General features: G+C 44.4%; 1 protein-coding gene across 10 annotated transcripts in view; it reads right to left on the bottom strand.

Annotated features, from left to right (window-relative positions):
- The window catches only part of VPS35L (VPS35 endosomal protein sorting factor like), a 1,435,757-nt gene that overhangs the window by 323,804 nt on the left and 1,087,515 nt on the right, over nt 1-24,438 (bottom strand). For 8 of the 10 annotated variants that reach the window (XM_073591197.1, XM_073591205.1, XM_073591203.1 and 5 more), the window contains one exon: nt 12,281-12,358. The exons of the other annotated variants lie outside the window; for them this stretch is intronic. In XM_073591197.1, the coding sequence (XP_073447298.1) occupies nt 12,281-12,358 (78 nt within the window). The remainder of the gene's footprint in view (nt 1-12,280; nt 12,359-24,438) is intronic. 10 annotated transcript variants of the gene reach the window in all.

The following is a 24,438-nucleotide window of genomic DNA, read 5'->3' on the forward strand; positions in this document are numbered from 1 at the left end:
GAGAAGGGGTCCAAGAACAGAGCCTTGGGGGACCCCCACAGAAAGGGGCAATAGAGAGAGGAGACAGAGTTGTAGGTGACATTGAAGGAGCGCTGTGATAAATAGGCAGAGAACCAGGATAGAGCAGAATCTCGGAGGCCAAGGAAATGTAGTTTATTGAGAAAGAGCGGGTGGTCAACAGTATCAGAGGCCGCAGAGAGGTCAAGTAGTAGGAGTATGGAGTACTGGCTGTTGGTATTAGCAGTTAGTAAATAGTTAGTGAGTTTTAGTAAGGCAGTTTCCGTGAAGTGCTGCGAGCGAAAGCCAGACTGTAAGGGGTTATTTTCACTGAGGTAGAAGCTAAGACATTTGTAGACTAAGCATTCTAGAAGTTTAGAGGTGAATGGGAGCAATGAGATGGGTCTTAAGTTGTTCAGGTTGGTAGGGTCCAGTGAGGGCTTTTAAGTATGGGAGTGATCTGTACATATATCTGCGGGTGCCACTTCCTGGGCTAATTTGGCTAATACTATTATCAGAGTTACCACTTCCTGGATTCTTCGCAAAAGATGTGGCAGTAGTCGAAACAGAGGGAAAGCTTCAATTAGGGAGAACTTGTCCCTAAGGTGTTACCAGTGCAACTACCACGATTGCCAGTGGGGACTCTCATTCCGGACACAACCTGTCCCAACTTGTTGTAGAACTTGGAATCTAGTAGATCCACTTGCAGAGTTCCCCATCGTTGGCCAATTGCCAAAAAACACCTCAGGATGCAGAAAACGCGTGATCCCGGCACTAGTTGCTGATGACTGGAAAACCTCCCTGCCACTATTCTTTACCTGAAATATGTACTGGCGGTAGAGACAGCACTTGTGCTGTCCCAGACAGAATGTGGTTCATCTTCCTAAGCCGCACAATCTCTGGTGCCGCCCTGGGGGTTGATATACAGTATCTCACAAAATTGAGTACACCGCTCACATTTTTGTAAACATTTTATTCGATCTTTTCATGTGACGACACTGACGAAATGACACTTTGCTACAATGTAAAGTAGTGAGTGTACAGCTTGTATAACAGTGTAAATAATTTGCTTCACCCTAAAAAAACTCAAAACACAGCCATTAATGTCTAAACCACTGGCAACAAAAGTGAGTACACCCCTAAGTGAAAATGTCCAAATTGGGCCCAATTAGCCATTTTCCCTCCCCAGTGTCATGTGACTCGTTAGTGTTACAAGGTCTCAGGTGTGAATGGGGAGAAGGTGTGTTAAATTTGGTGCCATCACTCTCGCTCTCTCATGCTGGTCACTGGAAGTTCAACATGGCACCTCATGGCAAAGAATCTCTGAGGATCTGAAAAAAATATTGTTGTTGCTCTACATAAAGATGGCCTGGGCTATAAGAAGATTGCCAAGACCCGGAAACTGAGCTGCAGCACGGTGGCCAAGACCATACAGCGGTTTAACAGGACAGGTTCCACTCAGAACAGGCCTCAACAAGAAATTGAGTGCACATGCTCAGCGTCATATCCAGAGGTTGTCTTTGGGTAATAGACGTATGAGTCTATTGCGGAAGAGGTTGAAGGGTTGAGGGGGTCAGCCTGTCAGTGGTCAGATCATACGCTGCACACTGCATCAAATTGGTCTGCATGGCTGTCGTCTCAGAAGGAAGCCTCTTCTAAAGATAATGCACAAGAAAGCCTGCAAACAGTTTGCTGAAGACAAGCAGACTAAGGACACGGATTACTGGAACCATATCCTGTGGTCTGATGAGACCAAGATAAACTTATTTGGTTCAGATGGTGTCAAGTATGTGTGGTGGCAACCAGGTAAGAAGTGCCTACAGTCAAGCATGGTGGTGGGAGTGTCATGGTCTGGGGCTGCATGAGTGCTGCCGGCACTGGGGAGCTACAGTTCATTGAGGGAACCATGAATGCCAATATGTACTGTGACATACTTAAGCAGAGCATGATTCCCTCCCTTCGGAGACTGGGCCGTAGGGCAGTATTCCAACATAGTAACGACGCAAAACACACCTCCAAGATGACCACTGCCTTGCTAAAGAAGGTGAGGGTAAAGCTGATGGATTGGCCAAGCATGTCTCCAGACCTAAACCCTATTGAGCATCTGTGGGACATTCTCAAATGGAAGGTGGGGGAGCGCAAGGTCTCTAACATCCAACAGCTCTGTGATGTTGTCATGGAGGAGTGGAAGAGGACTCCAGTGGCAACCTGTGAAGCTCCGGTGAACTCTATGCCCAAGTGGGTTAAGGCAGTGCTGGAAAATAATGGTGGCCACAAAAATATTGACACTTTGGGCCCAATTTGGACATTTTCACTTAGGGGTGTACTCACTTTTGTTGCCAGCTGTTTAGAATGGCTGTGTGTTAAGTTATTTTGAGGGGACAGCAAATTTACACTGTTATACAAGCTGTACACTCACTACTTTACATTGTAGCAAAGTGTCCTTTCTTCAGTGTTGTCACATGAAAAGATATAATAAAATATTTACAAAAATGTGAGGGGTGTACTCACTTTTGTGAGAAACTGTATCACTGTAGAGGCATTTCCGGATTGAACCTACAACTGGTTTGTCCCATAATCCAGAGCAACGTGTACTGGCATAAAGTTTCTTTTCAATAGTTTTTAATGAATTTTCAGTGAAAGCATTGTAACAGAGTTATTGGTGTAATGGTTTGGTTACATCAGGTACACAGAAACATAGCATAACACAATGCTTCAGAAAACGAGATCCTATGCACCCTAATTGGGGCTTCTAGTACATCTGCAAACTCTGAAGGAGGAGAGGACTCCTCACTCCCGGCACCCCTCAAGGGATCTAGCTGTGTCGGGAAGTGAGGGGTAGTTCCTCCTCTCTCAATTGATTTTTAGTAGGGTTGAAAAACATACAAACTTTGTTATTGCATAGTGTAGGATACTGGTATACAAGTACAGATAGTAAGAGTATCTATAGCATGAGCATAATTCTATCTCGCAAGGAAAAGATACTAATGATGTGGCATGTTGAGTGGTTTCCTTATCTAGGTAAGACTTTAGTGATAACCAGGTATGAAAAAGATCAATGTACTGAAAGTAATATATTGTAGATTTTCCCTCAGGGGATGATGTTAGGCTGTCTTACTCCGTTCTTTACATGTTGTTCCTGAACGGTGTTGAGAATGGTTTTGCTTACTATCTGGATTTGCTCTGATTTGTATTTTCCCACAGTGAGCTTGTTTCCTGAACTCGTAATCCTTTCGATACTTGGAGAAAGAGAAAGGATTGTAGGTAGGCAGGATAAAGGAGGGAAAATGTAGAAGGAAATAGAGATTCAAAAAACAAGGGGATAGATTAGAAGACTAGATAGATGTTCTACTGGAGAGCCCTTTTGGCAAGATTAGAATCAGCTTAAAGTGTTTGATAGGGATATATGCATGTAGTCAGCGCACGGTTTCCAGGTAGCCTCAAACTTCTCGGCTGTATCTTATAGAATACTTACCGTCTTTTCCTTGGCCATGATCCATGAGATCTTTTGTTTTGCCAGGGTACTGGAGATCGTGGGCTGTTGCCACACCTTCACTACTGTCAATTTAGCTCCTAATAGGATGAAGTGAACAAGTCTCTGTTTTTTGGTGTTTTTTCCGGTGGAAAGTTTAGTAAAGCTATGTGAGGGGGACTTGGGGATAGATAAGCCTGTGGTTTGTCTAATCATTGTAAAGATTCTGTCCCAAAATCCTCTTATTTTTGGCCATTCCCACCATATATGTAGCATTGAGCCCGTGTGCGCGCATCCTCTAAAGCGCAGTGGTGAGGTTGATAGGTATAATTTTACTAGCCTAGTGGGGACGAGATACCACCTTGTTAGGACTTTTAGATCTGCCTCCATGAGAGACGTGTTAAGAATGCCTCAATTTGACCATGATATTACATTGTGCCAGATTTCTAAGTCCCATTCTTGGTTGAGATCTTTTTCCCAGGCTAACATATAGCTTGTTTTGGAATGTGTTGCTGCCAGTGACTCATATATAGCGCTGTGATCCCTCCTCTTTGCTCCTTACTCTGGCCGCACCAATGCTCATACGACGTGATGATGGGTGGTAAGGGTTTGGATCTCCAAATAGAATGTAGAAAGTCAGAGATCTGATGAGATCTAAATCGCTCGGTCTGTGGCATTTTGAGTGTTTGGATGCAGTAGTTTAGGGTGATCAGACCTGTGGAATTAAAAGAAGTGGTAAATTCTGTACAACCCCTTGTGCAGCTACCACTGAAATGACTTGATGTTCATGCCTGGGGGGAATCTGGGATTATGAAAGTGGTGGGCTAGCGGACGGCTCTAACTCAGGGTGAATTTTAAGCTTGTCCCATAGAGTAAGGGAGTGAGATAATGTTGGAGCTAGTATTGCGGGTCGTTTTTTGGGGTGCATCCACATCAGGAAATTAAATGTATAATGCGGAACTGCTTCCCTTTCCATATGTACCCAATCAGGCTTTGCTAGTCGGGAGTAGACAGTTGATATTTGGGCTAACTGGGAAGCCTGGTAGTACCAGAAAAGGTTTGGTAACCCCAGCCCCCCTCTTTTATGGGCTCTGAATAGGACCTCTTTGGCTAGTCGATATCCCTTGGATCCCCATACAAAAGCGATCATTTTCGCATGGAAGTGTCTCAAGTGAGTTGTGTTGATGAGTATGGGTAGGTGCCGAAAAAGATAAAGTATTCGTGCGAATAAGGTCATTTTGATTGAATGCACCCTTCCTAGCCATGATAGGTTAAGTCTGGACCAGTCTCCCATGTCCGATTCCAGTTTTTTAAAAATTGGCAGATAGTTTGTAGCATATATGTGATCTATCTTGGATGGTAGGTTCACCCCTAGGTAGGGAATAGTGGAGTCATTCCATGCGAAAATAAAGCGACTTTTTAGATGTGAAGCTAGCGGATCTGGTATATTTATGTTTAGGACCTGTGATTTTGATAGATTGACTTTGAGGCCTGATATATTTCCGAAGTCCACCAAAAGACGACAAACATTTGGAAGGGAAATAAGTGGTGATGTGATGAAGAGAAGTAGGTCATCAGCAAGGAGTGCACACTTGTGAGTATGTGGGCCGAAGTGTACCCCAGTGTACCCCATGGATGTCTGGGTGACTTCTGATTGCAACAGCTAATGTTTTGAGCGAAGAACAGGGGGGATAGTGGGCAACCTTGTCTTGTACCTTTGGAGATAAGAAATGGCTCTGAGTAATACCCCTGGAGTCTTATTCAGGCTTCAGGGGCCAAGTATAACGCTTTTAGAATGTTTGTGAAGCTCTGTCCGAATCCCCATCTTTGTAAGATATTTAATAAGTAAGGCCAGGAGTCGAAGGCTTTTTGTAAGTCTATAGATAATAAAAGTCCCTCCTGTGGTTGCCTACTATCCCAGCCCGATCTTAACAGCGAAATATAGTCTATTGCCCTTCTGATCTGATTAGGACCTTGTCTGCCCGGAATGAAACCTACTTGGTCCTTATGTATAGAAGAAACGTGTTAAGTATGGGGCTAGACTGGATGCGTACGTTTTGTAGTATGGGTTTGAGAAGCCACCTGGTCCCTGGGACGATCCCTTTTTCAGGTTTTTAATGACTAAGATCACCTCCTCAACCGTAATTGGGGCTTCTAGTGTATTTATAGGTCTTCCAATTTAGGAATGGGCATTAAGTCTAAGAAGGAGTTAAGCCCAGGATGGTCTGAGTGCCTCCTTTATAGAGATTTTTATAAAAATCATGGAAGGCCCCCATAATTTTCTGTGGATTATATGTCCTCAAACCATTTGGGAGACAGATATTTGGTATCGCATGAGAGTGGGGTTTGGGAGTTAGACCTGATGCTAGCAGAGTCCATCTTGTATCTCATGTGATAAAAACGGACTCCGCTTCATCTCAGACTCTTTTCTGCCCTTGAGGTGAGAGCAAGATTCATTGCCAGTCTGGCCTCTTCTAATTTAGTTGCTGGTGTAGATTTAGGATCTTTCTTATGCTGTTTGCAAATTCCTGTTCTAGCCTATCTATATCCATCTTTTTGGCGCGTCGAATCTGAGAAGAGATCTGTATGAGGTTACCTCTGATGGTAGCTTTATGAGCTGCCCAGAGAGTTTCTGGAGACACAATAAGGAAATATTCATTGATGGCTTTCTCAATTTCAATAGTCTGTACTGGATCACTAACAATTGATTTGTTAAGGCTCCGTTGACTATTTCCTCTCTGGCCTTGAGGTCTTTGTAGTAAAAGAAATACTAGAGAGTGGTCCGACCAAACTGTGTCCCTGATGAAAGATTTTTGAGCTAAGGGTATGTGTGTCGAAGATATAAAAATGTGATCAATTCTAGGGATGGATTGGTGAAAAATGAGTATAATCCCTCGTTTGGGGATTGAGTTCCCTCCAAATATCTGTTAGGTCATAGGGATGAATGGTCCTAGCTATGCGGCGGCTTTGTTAGGGGGGACGGATTGCTTGTGTACCCAGCCAGCGCTTTTTGTCAAGTCCCGAGTCAAAGGCCATATTGGAGTCTCCCCCCCAAGTATAGCAGTGCCCTCGATCAATGGCCCTAACTTTTGTAGCATATTGTCAAAGAATTTTGCCTGGCCTCGATTAGGGGCGCAATATGTTATGAATGAGCAGAGTTGGTCATCCAACAATCCCTTGATTAGAAAGGACCTACCATCTGGATCCTTGTGCTCTGACTTAAGTGTGAATTTGCATTGGCGTGAGAAGAATATTGCCACCCCTTTAGTTTTATCCTCTGCGTTAGCTAGGAAGAAGGAGGGGTATTTGGGGTGGATGAACTTAGGGTTGTACGTATTAGGAAAGTGCGTTTCCTGAAGCAGGATCACATTTATCTAAATTTTCTGTCTCTTGATCTGAGAATTTAGTCCCTGAGTGTTGTGGGATACTATTCGTAGTGGGGGAGGTGGTTTGTTACCATCAGCCATGGAGCTTGTAGAGAGAGGGCTCTAGCGATATAGCGTCACTTACCTTCCAACCCCTGTAGAGAGGTACAAACGAAGTGCCTGATCGCCTGTGTTGTTGATCTAAAAGGGAAACTAGAGTTAGTTATTTCTAGAGGGTGGAAGGGATCATGTCTCTTCAAACCCTCTGTCACTTCAGTTGTGTCTTCCGCTGCCAGAGAAGAAGTACTTCTGTCCACTTCTGAACCTTGGCTCCTGGTCAGGTGTAGGTGCAACTGAGCTGCTCCAACTTGAGAGCTCTTGTATCATTACTTAATAAAAGGAGTAAAATATAACTGTTTCAATATGTAATAACAGCACAACCAAGAAATTCTAACCGTAACTGCCTAAAAAAGGCAAAACCTGATATGGCAAATGCAGGGGCCCATGGATTCAGTTGGGGGGGGTGGTAGTGAGTAAATGGTATTGTAACAGGGACCAAGGGTTGGGGTTATAGTAAAACCAGGGTGTTAGCTATGGATGTGGATATGGGCTTTGTAAATTCTTCATTGGAACCTTATAAAGGGATGCCTATGTTCCAAGGATTGTCTGGATTTGTCTGGTCCTCAACACATGCAATGAAGCAGTCCCGAAACCTCCCCCCTCCCGGGAAACTTCCTAGGGGGGTGTTAATCCCTCTCTTAGGATACCCTATACATCCCTTGTAGATAAGAAGCATTCGTTTAAACCTACAGGGGTTGTTCCATACCCCAATTTCCAGATACCAGTGGGAATAAGATTGTTCTATGGTAACTGGGCAGGTAATCCCGTAAAGGCCCAGGCCCACAAAACACCCATGCACCAACCTGGGGAGAAAAAAAAAGGATAAAAAATGTTTAAACCCGAGGGGATGGGGAGAAATGTAGGAGTTCAAGAGACTCTGGGGGACCATGTGAGGGTCATCCAAAAAGTCAGGTCTCTGGAGAATCATGTGCTCTGTGAGCAAATCAAATCCTGTATCAGCGCAGTTCTATCAAGTAGGTTCTGGGTCCTTGGACCTCTTGGGCTTGGGGTTTCTGTCAGACCAAATTAAGCGGGCTAGTGGGCATCAGTCTTTTGGAGGATTCCTCGTTGGTTCCAGGTTGTTGAGCAGGCAGATTGTGGGTGATGAAGCCTAGATGGAGGAAAAGTATTTTCCCCCATCTGTGAATTTGGAAAACGTGTATAATTTGTTCTTGTGTTTGAATTTGAGGTTGAAGGGGAATAGCCACCAGTATTTTATGTCCTTTTGTGATGGCACAGAGAGAATCGGTTTAAATGTTTTCCGTCATTGGATAATCGATGGGGAGAGGTCCGCAAAAATTTTGAATGGGGTGATCGTGGATTTTCAATTGTGCGATCGAGCGAGCCCTCTGCATTACCTCCTCTTTGGCCGCATAGTGATGAGGTTTCACCACAACATCTCTCGGTAGTCCGTCTGATGGGGGGGGGCAGAGCTCTATGAGCCCCGTTCAGTTCCAATCTGTGAATGGGTATGTCAGGTATTAAATCTTGAATGAGAGAGCGTACCGCTGAGTGGACATCCGGGACAGTCTCTGGGAGCCCCCTGATCCTGAAGTTCTACCTGCGAGACCTATTCTCTAGGTCATCACTTAGATATTGCCGCTTCAAGCTGGTCTTGGAGGTCCTGAATGCGCAACGTTTTGGTTCGTTCTTGAGATGGTGACATCCAGGTGTGATTCAATAGTTTCTATGCGTGAGCCCAAATTCTGGAGTTCCGCTTTAATGTCTCCCGTGATTTTTGCTGCAGTCTGGGATAGACCAATGCTGAGCATGACAGCAAATTTAGAGAATGTGTCTGCTATGTTGGTGGGCATGTCAGGGTGGTGGATGGGGTGGATCCCCCTCTCGTTTGTGTGTGAGGAGCTTTCCTCCATACGGGACAATATGTAGTCTTCCATGGTGTGCCCTATGAGGGATTCTGTGGATGCTTGTGATGCAACTTCAACATGTTGGAGGAGTGTAGAGGTCTCTGTTAGGGGGCTGAAGAGAAAGGGGCTGGGCTGCTCACCTGAGTCCCCTGTGGTGCCTGTGTCTGAGGCCAACAGGGGATATTTGTCGTTCCAGCGACCTATGGACAGGTCCTACTGACATGGGGGGGTGGTGACACCATTCCCCCGTCCCTGCGTGCTGTTCGGGCAGGTCTTCTGGCGTGCTGTCAGCTAGTGTGAGCGCCGATCCGTCGGAGCAGAGTGGCGCTCCCGGTCTACGCGGCCATCTTAGGGGCTGCCGTGCATGCACCCTGGCACAAAGTTTTAAGATATTGATGTGCAGAATCCTCTCCTGTGGAGACCAAGTACACTGAACTGTAGCCACCTTCAAACCAACTGGATGGGCTGGCATCAGTGGTTATTATCTTCCAAACCCCTGAAAGGAAGAATTTCACCTTCTCCAGATTCAGAACCAACCACCACCAATTTTTGATCTGCAACACCCCGGGAACAGAGCCTTTCGGAAAACCAATGCCTTGATCTTCAAGTTGCAGAGAGAGAATGATCCTCTACAAAAGACCTAGAGAGGGACTGTATGTAGGGAATGCTATTCTGGAGACACAACTCCTTAAAGCGGGGTTCCACTGAAATTTTTAACTTAATCTTACCCCCTTCAGTTAATTGCATAGATGTTCAAATGCCGCATGGAAATTTTTTTTATCGCTGTAATTACCTTTATATTGTACTTTATTGTGGCACTTCCTGTCTCTCCTCCCATGGGAGTAGGCGTGTTTATTGCCTTTCCCCGGCGCCGCACTGTCTCCTGGGAGCTTAGTGTCAGGCTTCCCAAGATTCAGTGCGAAAACCATGATCATGCGCGTGAACAAGCTGTGAATGAACAACATTCACCGCATCCCGGAAATCAATGCTTGTGGGCTTCACATGCCCACAAGCAAGATGGAAACAGCCAGCATCACATTTTTTAAGTTATTCTTCAGTACGAAAACAGACAGAGGCGGAAATATTACACCCAAACTGTGAGTATTATTTTGGGATTAGCAAAGTGTCTCAATGACCTAAAAAAAAAAAAAAAAAAATTGGTCTCCGGACTCCCGCTTTAAAGTACAGTGATACTCGTATAGTGTATCAACAGACAGTTGTACAGGCCCCCCAGATTAAGCAGTAAATATATCTTTATGCAGTATATAACCATGACTTGTCTGATCACATAGCTCTCCCATAGAAATTTCACATTTCATTATGTAGCCATGAGCTGAAGCTACAGTACATCTCAGAGGCCTTGCAGATCCTTCAGCTCAAATGGTCCACCAGCAAAAAAATGGCCGCTCTTCTACTTCCTGTCTATACGGGAGTAGGCCATACAGATAAAACCCGCACGCTCTAGTGGCTGAAGGAGACACTGCAGTCAAATACTCCTGAGAAGTACACAGAGCGCATGAACAGCACACTGCCCCCAGTGGCCACCGGGAGAGCAGACAGTCAACATTTTTTTACATTTATTCAAGAGAAACTGCAAAATGCAGACTTACCATTCCTGCTGCAGGACTCTGAACATAACAGAAGTCCAACCTTCACCCATCACGGCGGGCTTTGTCATAAGAGACCTTCAGGGACTGGGTCCCCCTTAATCTGGGGTCCACTCCCTTGGACCTGTATAAAACCCTGCAGGAAAGCACCCTGGTCAGAACAAACACTGCACAGGGTTCCATTATGCAGGGTCCAGCGCCGTAAAGGCTGCATTACAGGCAAACCTTGAGAAAACTTCTTTTCTATCCAATGAGGTTCGAGTACTATCCATTTTGGCTGACAGATTTTTCAAATGGATCCAATTGAAGTCCTTGATTCTCAGTAGAACCGTCCCAGACCTCCAAGTATGCTTCAAGAGCATATGTATCACATCAGTGACTACCACCTTACAGAAACTGGAAAAAAAAGCCTGAGGTACTTCCTGTGTAGGAGGGGATATATAGGGGAGCAATTCCTGTTTGATTGATCTGCCAGTGTCCATTCACCTATAGGCGGCATATAACCCACATAGTAATTACTATGGCTGCTCTGTGTCTTATGATGTACGATAAAGAAAGTAAGGTTGCAGGGAAGGTTTTTTGCAAGCCACGGCATTTTTAGGAAACCCAGGCAGGCGACTTTTGGTAAGGCTGGCACAGGTTGCACTGCATAAAGAATTGTGTGCACTGTGTAAATAAGGATAAAAATGGTATCCTTAAATTTGGGAGATATATCAGCAGACTGAACCCCTACAGAGCAGTAGCAGCCAGAGGAAGATAACGTACGGACTCTTCTATGACCTGATGCCTCCAATATGGCTGAATGTTTACCCATGAATTAAGACACAGTGGCAGAAAATTTCTCTTGATAAATAGGAGAAGGAGGAGGCACTCCTGATGGGGCTAAAGAGGGTAGCGACTTTAAGGATGCGACGTCCAATGCCCAGAGGGTAACCTTACAGTCCTGCACCACGTCTTCCTGGTGGGGTTCAGGTACGGTCTGAAGAACAAAGCCAAGGACCTTTGTAATATAAAAAGAAGAACAAAGCCAAGGAGTAGACAGATTGGAAAGTTGCAAAAATGAGCTTCAGTATCTCCACAGCAGATGAAATTCGCTAGCAGACCAAAAAATTCAAAAATTAAAGAGAAAAGAGAACATGCTTTGCTGCTTTCAAGGCAGATAGATGATGTCTATTTTCCTAAGGACACTAGCAAAAATCTGAACATGCAGGGAGTTCAAAGGGACTGGACTTACAGCTTTGTTTGCCAGTGTCCTGAAGGCTGCAGCTGCATTACCCATTTTTACAGAATAATTAATTATGCATCTTGTATGGTATAATAAAGAAATAAAAAAAAAATATTGTAAATGTTTGTTACAACACTGCTTTAGAGGCACACATTTGATTGCCTGTTTCCCTCAAAGCAGACAAAAACCCTATCTAAAGCCGAGTTATTTGGCACTTACCACAATCCAAAAACCTAAACTGTTAAAAAACAAAAAACTAATATAAAATAACTCTGAAACAGTAATCCTGCCCCTTGATAGGAAGAAGGACCTACTCCGCTGTGCTATGGGTGACATTTTATAACAAAACTCCCCCCCACCACTTTTTTAATACAGAGATGGGATTAGAACCCCGATTAGATTTCTACTGCAGTTTGTGTTCCCTCTAGGGTGATTCACATTTTCTATTTGTCCTAGTGACCATTGTCACTAGGACATTATTTGTTTTAAGAACACTCATTCAATTGTCGGTGGAGTCAAATGTACTTTTATTTTTTGATCACAGCGACAAGAAAATTTGAAGGAGCAGGATTAAAGTTTTTTTCCTGAATGAGCAAATTTCTACAGTTTGCAGTTTTCAACCATACCCTGACAAAGGAGGCAGTCTTCCTTGAATGGTTTCCCTTCATCACCTTTTTAGTCTCCATGGCTAGATGGTTGACACTCTGAAAATATAAAATGACAATTGTTAAATTGCCTCAACTCATGATCATCACAACAATTTTCTGCTTATGAAACTTTTTAAAGTTAAATTGGCCTTGCCTTAAACAAGACAAGAGGTTTCAGCAACACGTGGTATTGGAAAATCCGTGGACAACAAAGATTTTGTTTCCGGAACACTTTTGGGTATATCCTATAGATTTTTGGCTATGAATCCCCAAAATAATCTGTAATTTAACCTATCACATAAAGCTTTATAGAAGTCTTCTGTTTTTGCAATATATATTTTTATTATAATTTGCGTTATAAGATACTTTGTGTAGCTCATGCATGTCCAGGCATGCACTCAGTGCATACTGCTGTCAGAAACCATGAATCAGACCGAGAAAGAAGTACAGTTAAATCATACTTGTTTAATAATACAAGTAAATAAAACGTAGTCAAAACATAGCCAAAGTTCGGTAACTGGAATGGATAGTCAGCCAAGCCAGAAAGTAAGGTATCAGTGTAGTGGAACAGCAAGCAGGATGTGGAACCAGAAGGGATGTCAGCCAAGCAAGTCTTAAACAGCAAGGCAGGAGATAGTCTCTGTGATGTTAACCAAGGCAAAGGCAGAGATCCACTGGCCTGGACGGCTTAAGTAGGCAAGACTGACAAGCAGGATATCAACAACAGGCAAGTCACTGTTGAGAGATAGGAGCTGGCAATTATCGGTCAGCTGAGCGGCCAGCTCAGAGAAGGAAGGGCTGAGCCCAGCCCTGACAGTCACCCCTCCTTAACGACCCCTCCCCCTCAGAGGACCACCAGGTTTGAGGGGAAAAAGTCTATGGAAATCACGGAGGAGGAGAGGGGCATGTACATCCGAGGATGAGACCCAAGAGTGTTCCTCTGGACCATAACCTTTCCAATGCACCAGGTACTGTATGCGCCTATGGGAGTCAACAATGGACTGTACTTCATAGTTTTCATGGTTCTCAACATGTACAGGGTGAGGACGTGGCACCAAGGTGGTAAAGTGGTTGCAGACCAAAGGTTTTAATAAGGAGACATGAAATACATTTGAGATACGCACATTAGAAGGAAAGTCTAACGCATAAGCCACTGGGTTAATCCTTCAAAGAATATGGAAAGGCCCAATAAACCGAGGTGCAAACTTCAGAGAGGGAACACAAAGTCTGAGGTTGCGAGATGGCAGCCAAACCCTGTCCCCAACCTGGTAGGAAGGCGCAGGCAGGAGTGTGCAGTCAGCATGGAGTCTGTACCTATCATTAGCATGTCGCAAAGCCTCCTGGACTTGTGCCCAAGTGGAACGAAGACCGCGGAGATGCTCCTCTAGCGCAGGAATATTCTGCGGAACAAATGAGTCAGGCAACATGGAAGGTTGGAAACCATAGTTCGCCATAAACGGGGACAATCTGGAAACAGAATTCAAGGCACTATTGTGAGCAAACTCTGCCCACCGTAAGAGGTCTGACCAGTTGTTATGATGGTCAGAAATATAGCAACGTAAAAAAATTGCACCAAGGACTGATTGGCTCAATCTGCGCCCCATTAGACTGTGGGTGATACGCAGAGAAAAAACCAAGCTGAATTCCCAACTGTGCATAAAAGGCTCGCCAGAACCGGGACACAAACTGACTACCCCTGTCCGAGACGATCACCTTGGGTAGCCCATATAAGCAAAAGATCTCCCGAGCAAAAATGGAGGCCAGTTCCTTAGAAGTGGGAAACTTCTTAAGTGGAATACAATGAGACATTTTTGAGAACCGGTCACCCACCATAAGGATAACTGTGTTGCCCTGGGAGTTGGGTAACTCAACAATGAAATCCATAGACAGGTGAATCCAGGGCCTCTCTCCATTGGGTATTGTAAGAGGCCCACTGGAAGGTGTCGTGGAGTTTTACTCAGAGCACACACGGAACAGGCAGCTACAAAAGCAGTTACATCAGCACGTAGACTAGGCCACCAGAATTGGTTTGAAATGGCCTAAAAGAGTTGATTCTTCCCAGGGTGGCCAGCAGCCTTGGGAGAATGGTAAGTCTGGAGCACGGCAGTAAGAAAAACCAGCAGTGGAAATGAGATAACCCAGGAATTTAACCTGTTCACGATGAATTTCGCACTTCTGCAAATTGCAATAGAGACTGTTCTCTCTTCGTTTCTGAAGAACACAACAGACATCTGTGTGGTGGCTCTCCAGGAACTTGGAAAATATGAGGATGCAACAAATCTCGGAGGACATTGTTAATAAATTCCTAGAAAACTGCCGGAGCGTTACAAAGGCCAAAAGGAATTACGAGGTACTCATAATGGCCTGTTCTGGTATTAAATGCAATTTTCCACTCATCGCCCTCCTTAATCCCCACAAGATTGTATGCCCCTCTCAAATCAAGCTTCGTGAAAACCGTTGCTCCCTTAAGGCGGTCAAATAACTCCTTAATCAATGGAATCGGATAGGCATTCTTAATCGTGAAATGATTGAGACCCTTATAATCAATACAAGGTCTCAGTTCACCACTCCTCTTTTTCACAAAGAAGAAACCAGCACCAGCAAGAGACAAGGATTTGCAGATGAAACCTCAAGAAAGAGCATCTGTAACATACTCATCCATGGCCTTATCCTCCAAGACCGACAAAGGGTAAAGCCGGCCATGAGGGGGTATGGCACCAGGTTGAAGGTCAATTGCACAATCATACAACCGGTGTGGAGGCAAACTACCGGCTTGACCTTTGTCACGGTACTCCTCTGGCAGGGATGAGATTGAAGTACACAGGACCTTGGCTACCTTCTGGAAGCAGGTCTTAATGCATTGTGGTGACCAGGAGAGAACCTCAACATGGAGCCAATCAAAAGAGGGGTTGTGCCTCTGTAATCAAGGATAACCAATAACCATGGTTAACAGAGGACAGAATTAAAATTAGACTTGGGAAACTTAACATTAATAAATCACCAGGACCAGATGGCTTGCACCCGAGGGTAATTAGGGAATTCAGTCAAGTAATGGCCAGACCAATGTTCCTAATTTTTAATGACAGGCTATTGAATGGAATGGTACCAGCTGATTGGAGAAAAGCCAATGTAGCACCAATATTTAAAAAGGGCCCAAAATACATGCCTGGGAATTACAGACCAGTTAGCCTAACATCAATAGTATGTAAACTCTTGGAGGGGATGATAAGGGACTATATACAAGATTTTAGTAATGAGAACGGTATCAATAGCAGCAATCAGCATGGATTTATGAAGAATCGTTCTTGCCAAACCAATCTATTTAAACTTCTATGAGGAGGCGAGTTGCCATCTAGATAAAGGAAGGCCCGAAGACTTGGTGTATCTGAATTTTGCAAAAGCATTTGACACAGTTCCCCATAAATGTTTACTGTACAAAATAAGGTTTGTTGGCATGGACCATAGGGTGAGTACATGGATTGAAAACTGGCTACAAGGGCGAGTTCAGAGGGTGGTGATAAATGGGGAGTACTCAGAATGGTCAGGGGTGGGTAGTGGGGTCCCCCAGGGTTCTGTGCTGGGACCAATCTTGTTTAATTTGTTCATAAATGACCTGGAGGATGGGGTAAACAGTTCAATCTCTGTATTTGCGGACAATACTAAGCTAACCAGGGCCATAACTTCTCCGCAGGATGTGGGAACCTTGCAAAAAGATCTGAACAAATTAATGGGGTGGGCAACTACATGGCAAATGAGGTTCAATGTAGAAAAATGTAAAATAATGCGTTTGGGTGGCAAAAATATGAATGCAATTTATACACTGGGGGGAGAACCTCTGTGGGAATCTAGGATGGAAAAGCACCTGGGGATCCTAATAGATGATAGGCTCAGCAATGGCATGCAATGCCAAGCTGCTGCTAACAAAGCAAACAGAATATTGGCATGCATTAAAAAGGGGATTAATTCCAGATATAAAACAACAATAATTCTCCAGCTCTACAAGACTCTGGTCCGGTCGCACCTAGAGTATGCTGTCCAGTTCTGGGCGCCAGTCCTCAAGAAGGATGTACTGGAAATGGAGCGAGTACAGAGAAGGACAACAAAGCTAATAAAGGGTCTGGAGGATATTATTTATGAGGAAAGATTGCAAGCACTGAACTTGAGAGGGGATATGATTTCAATATACAAATACCATACTGGTGACCCCACAATAGGGATAAAACTTTTTCGCAGAAGGGAGTTTAACAAGGCTCGTAGCCACTCATATTATTAACTAATATTAGAAGAGAAGAGGTTTAACCTTAAACTACGTAGAGGGTTCTTTACTGTAAGAGCGGCAACAATGTGGAATTCCCTTCCACAGGCGGTTGTCTCAGAGGGGTGAATCGATAGTTTCAAGAAACTATTAGATAAGCACCAGAACGACTGCAACATACACTGATATACAATGTAATACTGACAAATAATCACACACATAGGGTGGACTTGATGGACTTGTGTCTTTTTTCAACCTCACCTACTATGTAACTATGTAGCGGAAACTTAGGTGAGGAAATAACTTGGAATTGGATTATCTCATGATGAAGAGCCCCTACGGCCATGGACAACGGAACAGTCTCATGAGTCACATGGGCAGGCTGTAGAGTTCTTCCATCAAGAGCCTCAATGGCAAGTGGAGTGTCACACAGCTCCAGTGGAATCGAGTGCTTCGATGCAAAGGCAGCATCAATGCAGCCCCAGAGTCGACTAGAGCCTGTGTCTCGACGGACGACTCAGCCCAAGAAAGGGCTTATCCTTCTGGATAACTGGGGATGAAACAACGCCACCTAAGGTCTGTCTGTCTACTACAGGACCTCAAGGTTCGGGCGTTTTCTGGACGGGTAGGACAAGACTTCAAAGAGTGACCTGCCTGGCCACAATAAAGGCACAATCTCTCCCTCCTCCTAAGGGCTCTCTCGTCTACAGAGAGACGCGTGAAGCCCAAGTGCATGGGTTCACCTTCACTGATCAACTCGGCACCGGTGTCAGGGCTGGCTCTGAGCTGGCCACTCAGCTGTCGGCTAATTGCCAGCTCTCATCTCTCTCCACAGTTAACCAGCTGTTGTGGATCTGCTTGTTAGTCCCACCTACTTAAAGATCTCCAGCTCACCTAATATCTGCCTTCGCCTTGGTCACATCACAAGAAACCATCTCCTGCGTTCCAGTTTAAAGACTGGCTTTACTGACATCCCTTCTGGCTCCTTATCCTGCTTGCTGTTCCTCTACTTGGATCCCTGACTTCTGGCCTGGCTGATTACCCGATCTGGTTACTGAACTCTGGCTTGGCTGACTACCTGATCCGCTTACTGGACTCTGGCTATGCTTTGACCATGCTTACTCTATTTACCTTTTTATTTTTATTAATAAACAAGTGTGATTTTACTGTACTTCTGTCTCGATCTGGTTCATGGTTTCTGACAACCGGGAGGCATGGGAGGTGAGGGAGGCAAGAGTGGGACTGCAAAGCTCGGAGACAAATGTACAGGAGGCTTCCGCAAGCGCTCCTTAAAAGAGTTTTTCTCTGAGTCAATGAGGATGGCAAATGTGATCAACCTCTCCAGCTCAGTGGGTATATCTCGGGCTGCTATCTCATCCTTGATGGTATCCGAGAGACCATGAGAAAAAGCAGCCACGAGGGCCTCAATGTTCTAAGCAACCTCTGCTGCCAGAGTACAGAATTCAATGGCGTAGTCGGCAACAGTTCTCGTACTCTTATGGACATGAAGCACTTGGCAGCAGATGCGGAGCGTGCGGGAACATCAAATACCATTTTAAAAGAAGCCACAAACTCAGGGTAACTCAAGACAACAGGTAAAGTTAAACACCTGTTTAATAATAAAAGTAAAAAGAACAAACAGTCAAAACATAGCCAAAGTTCGGTAACCGGAACGGATAGTCAGCCAAGCCAGAAAGTCAGGGATCATTGTAGTGGAACAGCAAGCAGGATGTGGAGCCAGAAGGTATGTCAGCCATGCAAGTCTTAAACAGGAACACAGGAGACACAGGAACATAGTCTCTGAGATGTTGACCAAGGCGAAGGCAGAGATCCTCTGGGCTGGACGGCTTAAGTAGGCAGGACTGACGAGCAGGGTATCATCAACAGGTGAGTCACTGTGGAGACATAGGAGCTGGCAATTAGCTGACAGCTGAGCGGCCAGCTCAGAGAAGGAAGAGGTGAGCCCAGCCCTGACAACTGCATAACATTTGTGGCACTGGTAAAGTCTGGGCATGCCTTGGAATGCTTAGGAGGGATGCTGCCTGGAAAGGCTATAAAAAGAGCTTGCATGCAGGATGCTACTAATTTCACAGATATCAGTTTCCATGTATTTTGATGTGAATGTTTCATGGCATAGCATTGTCTACATACATGTAACTGATATAACAAGTAAGCCAGTTATTAGACTTGCTATAGGATGATTGGTGACACCAGAAATGTTGGAACAGCCTTGGTACATTTTGCTATATTTGTGGCGAGTACATGCTTTAGCCTCAAAAATGCACCAGGACTGGGCTTGTTAAGAACAAACATGAACTGTACTTTGGTTGTATGATCGGTGGTCAAAACAAGGCCTGGGCTCTTTACATTTGTTGCGCAAGATGTGCTGTCAATCTTAGAGGTTTCCTCAGAGAAAGTCAGACGTGAATGCTGTTTGCTGTCCCAATTTTAGGGCAGGAACAGAATTATCATGTAACGCTGTTGTGGACATTTTTATTATTGTATATTGTCAGATGTCCCCCAGTGTCAGTTTTGCAATGTTCAGCCCTATAAATAAACAAGGCCTGCCCTATTCAAGCAGGACATCTATGCTCAACGTGATACCAGCCAGTGTTACTTGGAGATATGCAAGTGCGCTTTACAAAAGAGCTGTAAATGTGCTTATTAGCGCAACAGAATTATTTGCTTATAGGCAAAGTTCATAATTTCTATGACACCAATGTCACTGGTTTCTCTGATAAAAAGAAATCACTTGAATACCCCAGTCAACCACCAGCCATGTAACAAGTGGCACATAACAACAATCTGCCAAAATGGAACTTAGACAAAACAGACAAAGATGCTGCAAAGCACGGCCAGTGACAATGCTATCACCGGGTATAAAAATTGTGGTCTTTGAAGGCCGCCAAGCTGATTTAACAAATTTCTGCACGCAGGTTGACAACCTTGTTTTCTGTACTCACACTGACGGTGGACCAAGCTGGTCCAAACAAATTATTCCTTTAACTAACAGCTGCAGTGGCTCTCAGTGCTGTATGACCTGTATGTAGCCTCAGTTACATACAGGACTGTGTTCTGGCTGTGGAAACCAACTTTGCTTCCAACACCCAGAACAAAATAGAGTCGGGCTAAGCTTTGCTCAGTCTTTCGCAGGCAGCTTTGCATTCTGTAAATCAACACAAGATTTTCTCTGATTGGCTGAGGTGGAGTTTGGGACGTCATCGGCCTGCCTCTCTGCCTCAGCCAAAACAAAGGAAGCTTTGCATTTATTCACAGAATACAAAGCTCCCTGTGAAAGGCTGAGCACCACTCAGCCAGACTATTTTTCCAAGTGTGGGAAGAAAGGTTCCTATCCTACAGACGGAACACCGTGCTGCACCAAATTACACTCAACTGGTTGACAAACTTCTTACAGGATACAAGACCATGATTTGCAACATGTCACTGAAGATTCATTTTCTGCAATCACACTTAGAATTCGTTCCCATAAAGTGGTGGTCAGTGATGAACATGGTGAAAGGTTTCACTAGGACATTACCATAATGGAAAACGGTATAAGGACAACTGGAATCCATCAATGCTGGCTGACTATTTTTTGACACTACAGCAGGTTGCACCAAACACAGAGTACAATCAAAAATCAGCAGTAAAACACTTGCCCTGCTGAACTCAAGCAGCATTTCAAAAACATATGTGATTAAATACATTATAGTCATTAACCGCTTGCAGGCCAGCCACCTCAGTTTTACTGTGGCAGGTTGGCTCCGCTGCGTGAAATCACGTTATTGTACGTGATAGTGCGAGGCCTGGATAGCGAGCTCCGTGCGTCTGACCGCGGGTCCCGTGGACTCGATGTCAGCGGGGATACCCACGATCGTCTCATGGAGCTCAAGAACGAGGAAATGCTAATGTAAGCAAGCATTTCCCCGTTCTGCCTAGTGACACTGTCACTGATCACAGCTCCCTGTAATCGGGAGCGGTGATCAGTGTTGTGTCTCATGTAGCCCCTCCCCCCAGTTAGAATCACTCCCTTGGACACACTTAACCCCTACAGCGCCACCTAGTGTTAACCCCTTCACTGCCAGTCACATTTACACAGTAATCACTGCATTTTTAATCGCACTGATCGCTGTATAAATGTGAATGGTCCCAAAATAGCGCCAAGAGTGTCCGATGTGTCCGCCATAATGTCGCAGTCACGATAAAAATCGCTGATCGCCACCATTACTAGTAAAAAAAAAACATTATTAATAAAAATGCCATAAATCTATCCCCTATTTGTAGACGCTATAACTTTTGCGCGAACCAATCAATATACGCTTATTGCGATTTTTTTTTACCAAAAATATGTAGAAGAATACTTGTCGGCTTAAACTGAGGAAAAAAAAATTTTTTTATATATTTTTTGGGGATATTTATTATAGCAAAAAGTAAAAAAAACTGCGTTTTTTTTCAAAATTGTCGCTCTTTTTTTGTTTATAGAGCAAAAAATAAAAACCGCAGAGGTGATCAAATACCACCAAAAGAAAGCTCTATTTGTGGGGAAAAAAAAGACGTCAATTTTGTTTGGGAGCCACATCGCACGACCGCGCAATTGTCAGTTAAAGCGACGCAGTGCCGAATCGCAAAAAGTGCTCTGGTCTTTGGCCAGCCAAATGCTCCGGGCTGAAGTGGTTAAAGGTTAATCATTCTCAAGATTCCTATGCAATACATTCCTTATGAAATTTTATTTGTGTCCAGTTTGAAGGGGTCTATCATACTTGCCCAGTTTAAAAATGATCCTTCTACAGCTCCTTGTATCCTAAGCCGATTACAACTGCCAAAGTCTTGTTAGAATGACATTAAACCCAAAAACAAAAATGCAATATATTGCAGCTTATCGGTCCTTAGATGTGGTGGCTGCATTTGTTTTCTTAGGCTTTGATTCCCTTTATTTCACTTGGTGATTGAGCGAGTAATATTGCTTCCTTTCTTAAGTTGCCTGCATTCAGCAGCATTGTCGGTTTGGGTAGCGTTATACTAGCAGATTAACCACTTCTCGTCTGGCCACTCTACATAGACGGCCGGCGGGACAGCCATCGTTCTGGGAAGACCTACCTAAACGCGCTCCCAGATAAGGGTACTTGGCTGCTGTGATTGGCCCTGGTACCATGTGATTGCTGTGACCAATCACAATGATCACATTACCAATAGTAAACAAGGGCTGTTATTCGTGATGCCTTTGTTTACTACAGGGCCAATCACAGCTTTCACAATAGTACTCAATGCAGCCAGAGTTTGTCAAAAATTATTGCTTATACAGCCACCATGGCAATACAGCAATCACAGTGATAAAAAACAATACCGATCATCCTCCCCCCAAGCAGTACAGTGTCACTGTGATGAAACTGTACTGCTCTGGTGACAATATGTAAAAATAATTAAATTATTTAGGTTTTACATTCTGTCACCATCACCACGCACCAGCTGGCAGTCTGAAAAACCTGTGGTTGTGTCTTTGTATCGTATTTCTTTGCTGTGCTTAAGAACACTTAATGGAATAAACTACCATTACTTACTGCACCATGAAGTTCCTTTTCTGCTAAATCCTTTATACTGGATGAGTGTCGGGTAGAGTGACTGGAAGGTGGAATTTAATTAAAAAGTCCTGTTGTCCATGACGGAGGAAAGTGGCTAGTGCTTGGAGTGGACCAGATGAAACATCACAGCTGATCCAATGCGTCCGGTAAGAGGTCATCTGGCTTTTTTTTTTAGCTTACTTCTTCGCTGGGCTATAAAGTACTGACCAGTTGCCATTGCAGATTTTTAGGTGCTTCACCCGAAGCTGCCTTCATTGTTATTTTTTTTTTTCGTGTGATTTGGGGCTTTTATAACCAATTAACTAGAAGTTTTTAATTGTTACATTTTATAAAAAATATTTTTTGTTTTTTTGGGACTTTTTTACACATTAACAATTGATTCACGTGAACAGATTCACTCACATCTTATGTGTTTTTGCATGATTACTTAATGTGTTTTTAGGTTTGCACAATCTTCTTTTTTCTTTCTCTATATGTTGAATTGAGTATTTAATTTTTGGAGATAGCAGCATACATTTACACATATTTATTTCAATTTTTTCACTTATGTCATATTTTATATAATATTGATCATATCATTAAGACCAGTGAGCGCAGAATAACTGAATTATATATCCTATTCATTGACAAGTTTGTGTAAAAAAAAATGGATATTTTGTTACTCACTGTAAAATCCTTTTTTCCGCGTTCATTGACAGACACAGCTCTTCTATTCTAGACCATAGGGACATACCAAAGCAGTGTCTTAATTAGGGGTGGGGTAAAGCAAAACACTAGAGTAACCAACATGTCAACCACCCACACAAACCCCTCTCAAGAGGGGGGCGGGGGGGGGGGTCAAGGGACCATAAACAGCGTTATGGCCAAAACCAGAATCTGAGGATATAAACACATCAACCCTGTTAGTGGTGGTAAAGGTATGCACGGATGACCAGGTAGCCATCTAGGAGATCAGAGGCATAGACGTCTAATGTCAGAACACCCAAGAGGCACTATTGCTGAACGGCAGAGGAGTCCGCCAGGTTTTTCTCCAGAATATCTGAAAAGAGCATCTGACCCCTGGAAGGAGACCATAGTGGACCACCACACACGAACTGCCCAGACCAACTCCAAGAATAGGAGTGCAGAGCAAGCTCACAAAAGTCCAGAGGCAGGAGACACAGAAAAGGTGGGACAAGGTCCTCATTAAGACAGAAATTAGACACCACCATCTAAAAGGAAAGAGGGGCATGAATGGAGATCTACCTAATGCCTGTGCAAAACCAAATAAACCAAATAGGGAGACTTAAAGGATAAGGCCGCCAGGTTAAACACCCACCATGCGGGTGTGATGGCGACCAAAATGGCAATGTTTTAGGAAGCATAAGTAGGGGAATATCGCTACCACTTCAAAATGGAGGCTTCCGTAGGACCAAACCAACCTTGTTAAGGTTCCACGGTGCCAACAGAGGATGCATAAGGGGGCTCCACAAGGTAAACCACAGAATTTTAGTACGAATCATGGAGCGAGTGGCCAAGGGACATTAAAGAAGATCACCAGGCCAGAAACATGGCCCTCAATGATAATCAATGCAAGGTTTTGAGCAACACCCCACTGGAGAATCTGAACCACAGAGGTGGAGAACGCCAGGGTGGTAGATTGGTACCACCTGAGCGAGCCACCAGAAGGGCTATGGCCGCGGCCCCCCGGCACAGGTAGATCTGACGGAACAAATCCGAGCAATTCCCCTTATCCAGCAGCTGATGACTGGAGCAGAGCCCGTCAGTTCTCAATGCCTGGAATGCACATGGCGTACAGAACTGGAATGTGCAGTTCCGCTCACCAAATAATGTGTGAGGCCTCCAGCGCCGCTGCTGCATTTCCCATACCACTCTAGTGGTTGACCTAGGTCACTACCCTGATGCAAGGCTTGATCACTCGCAGTTCCAGGACATTGATGGCCAAACCACCTCCGGCGTCCAAAGTCCCTGTGCTGATCTCAAACCCAAAACTCCTCCCCACCTTAGGAGCAGCTACCACTAGTGTCATGCCTGCATGGGAACGGTAGCAGAGGAAGCATCTTCTCCCCAGGCTCAACGGTTAGAAATGATACACAAAAACATATGGTTACGCATCCGCCACTCCATGCATGCTACCCATGGAACAATGCAGAGCTGCTACCCATCTAGCAGTTAGGTACAGGAGTCACAGGGCTGACCACCCCACCAGGGAGCACCTGCACTCCACACAGCATCTGAGGAGGGAAGGGGGGCACCTACTTACGAATCCAGCAGAGCTTTTGGGTGACACTCCCAAAACAGAA

Source organism: Aquarana catesbeiana, linkage group LG06 (assembly GCF_042186555.1).
Source record: "Aquarana catesbeiana isolate 2022-GZ linkage group LG06, ASM4218655v1, whole genome shotgun sequence".
Lineage (NCBI taxonomy): Eukaryota > Metazoa > Chordata > Amphibia > Anura > Ranidae > Aquarana > Aquarana catesbeiana.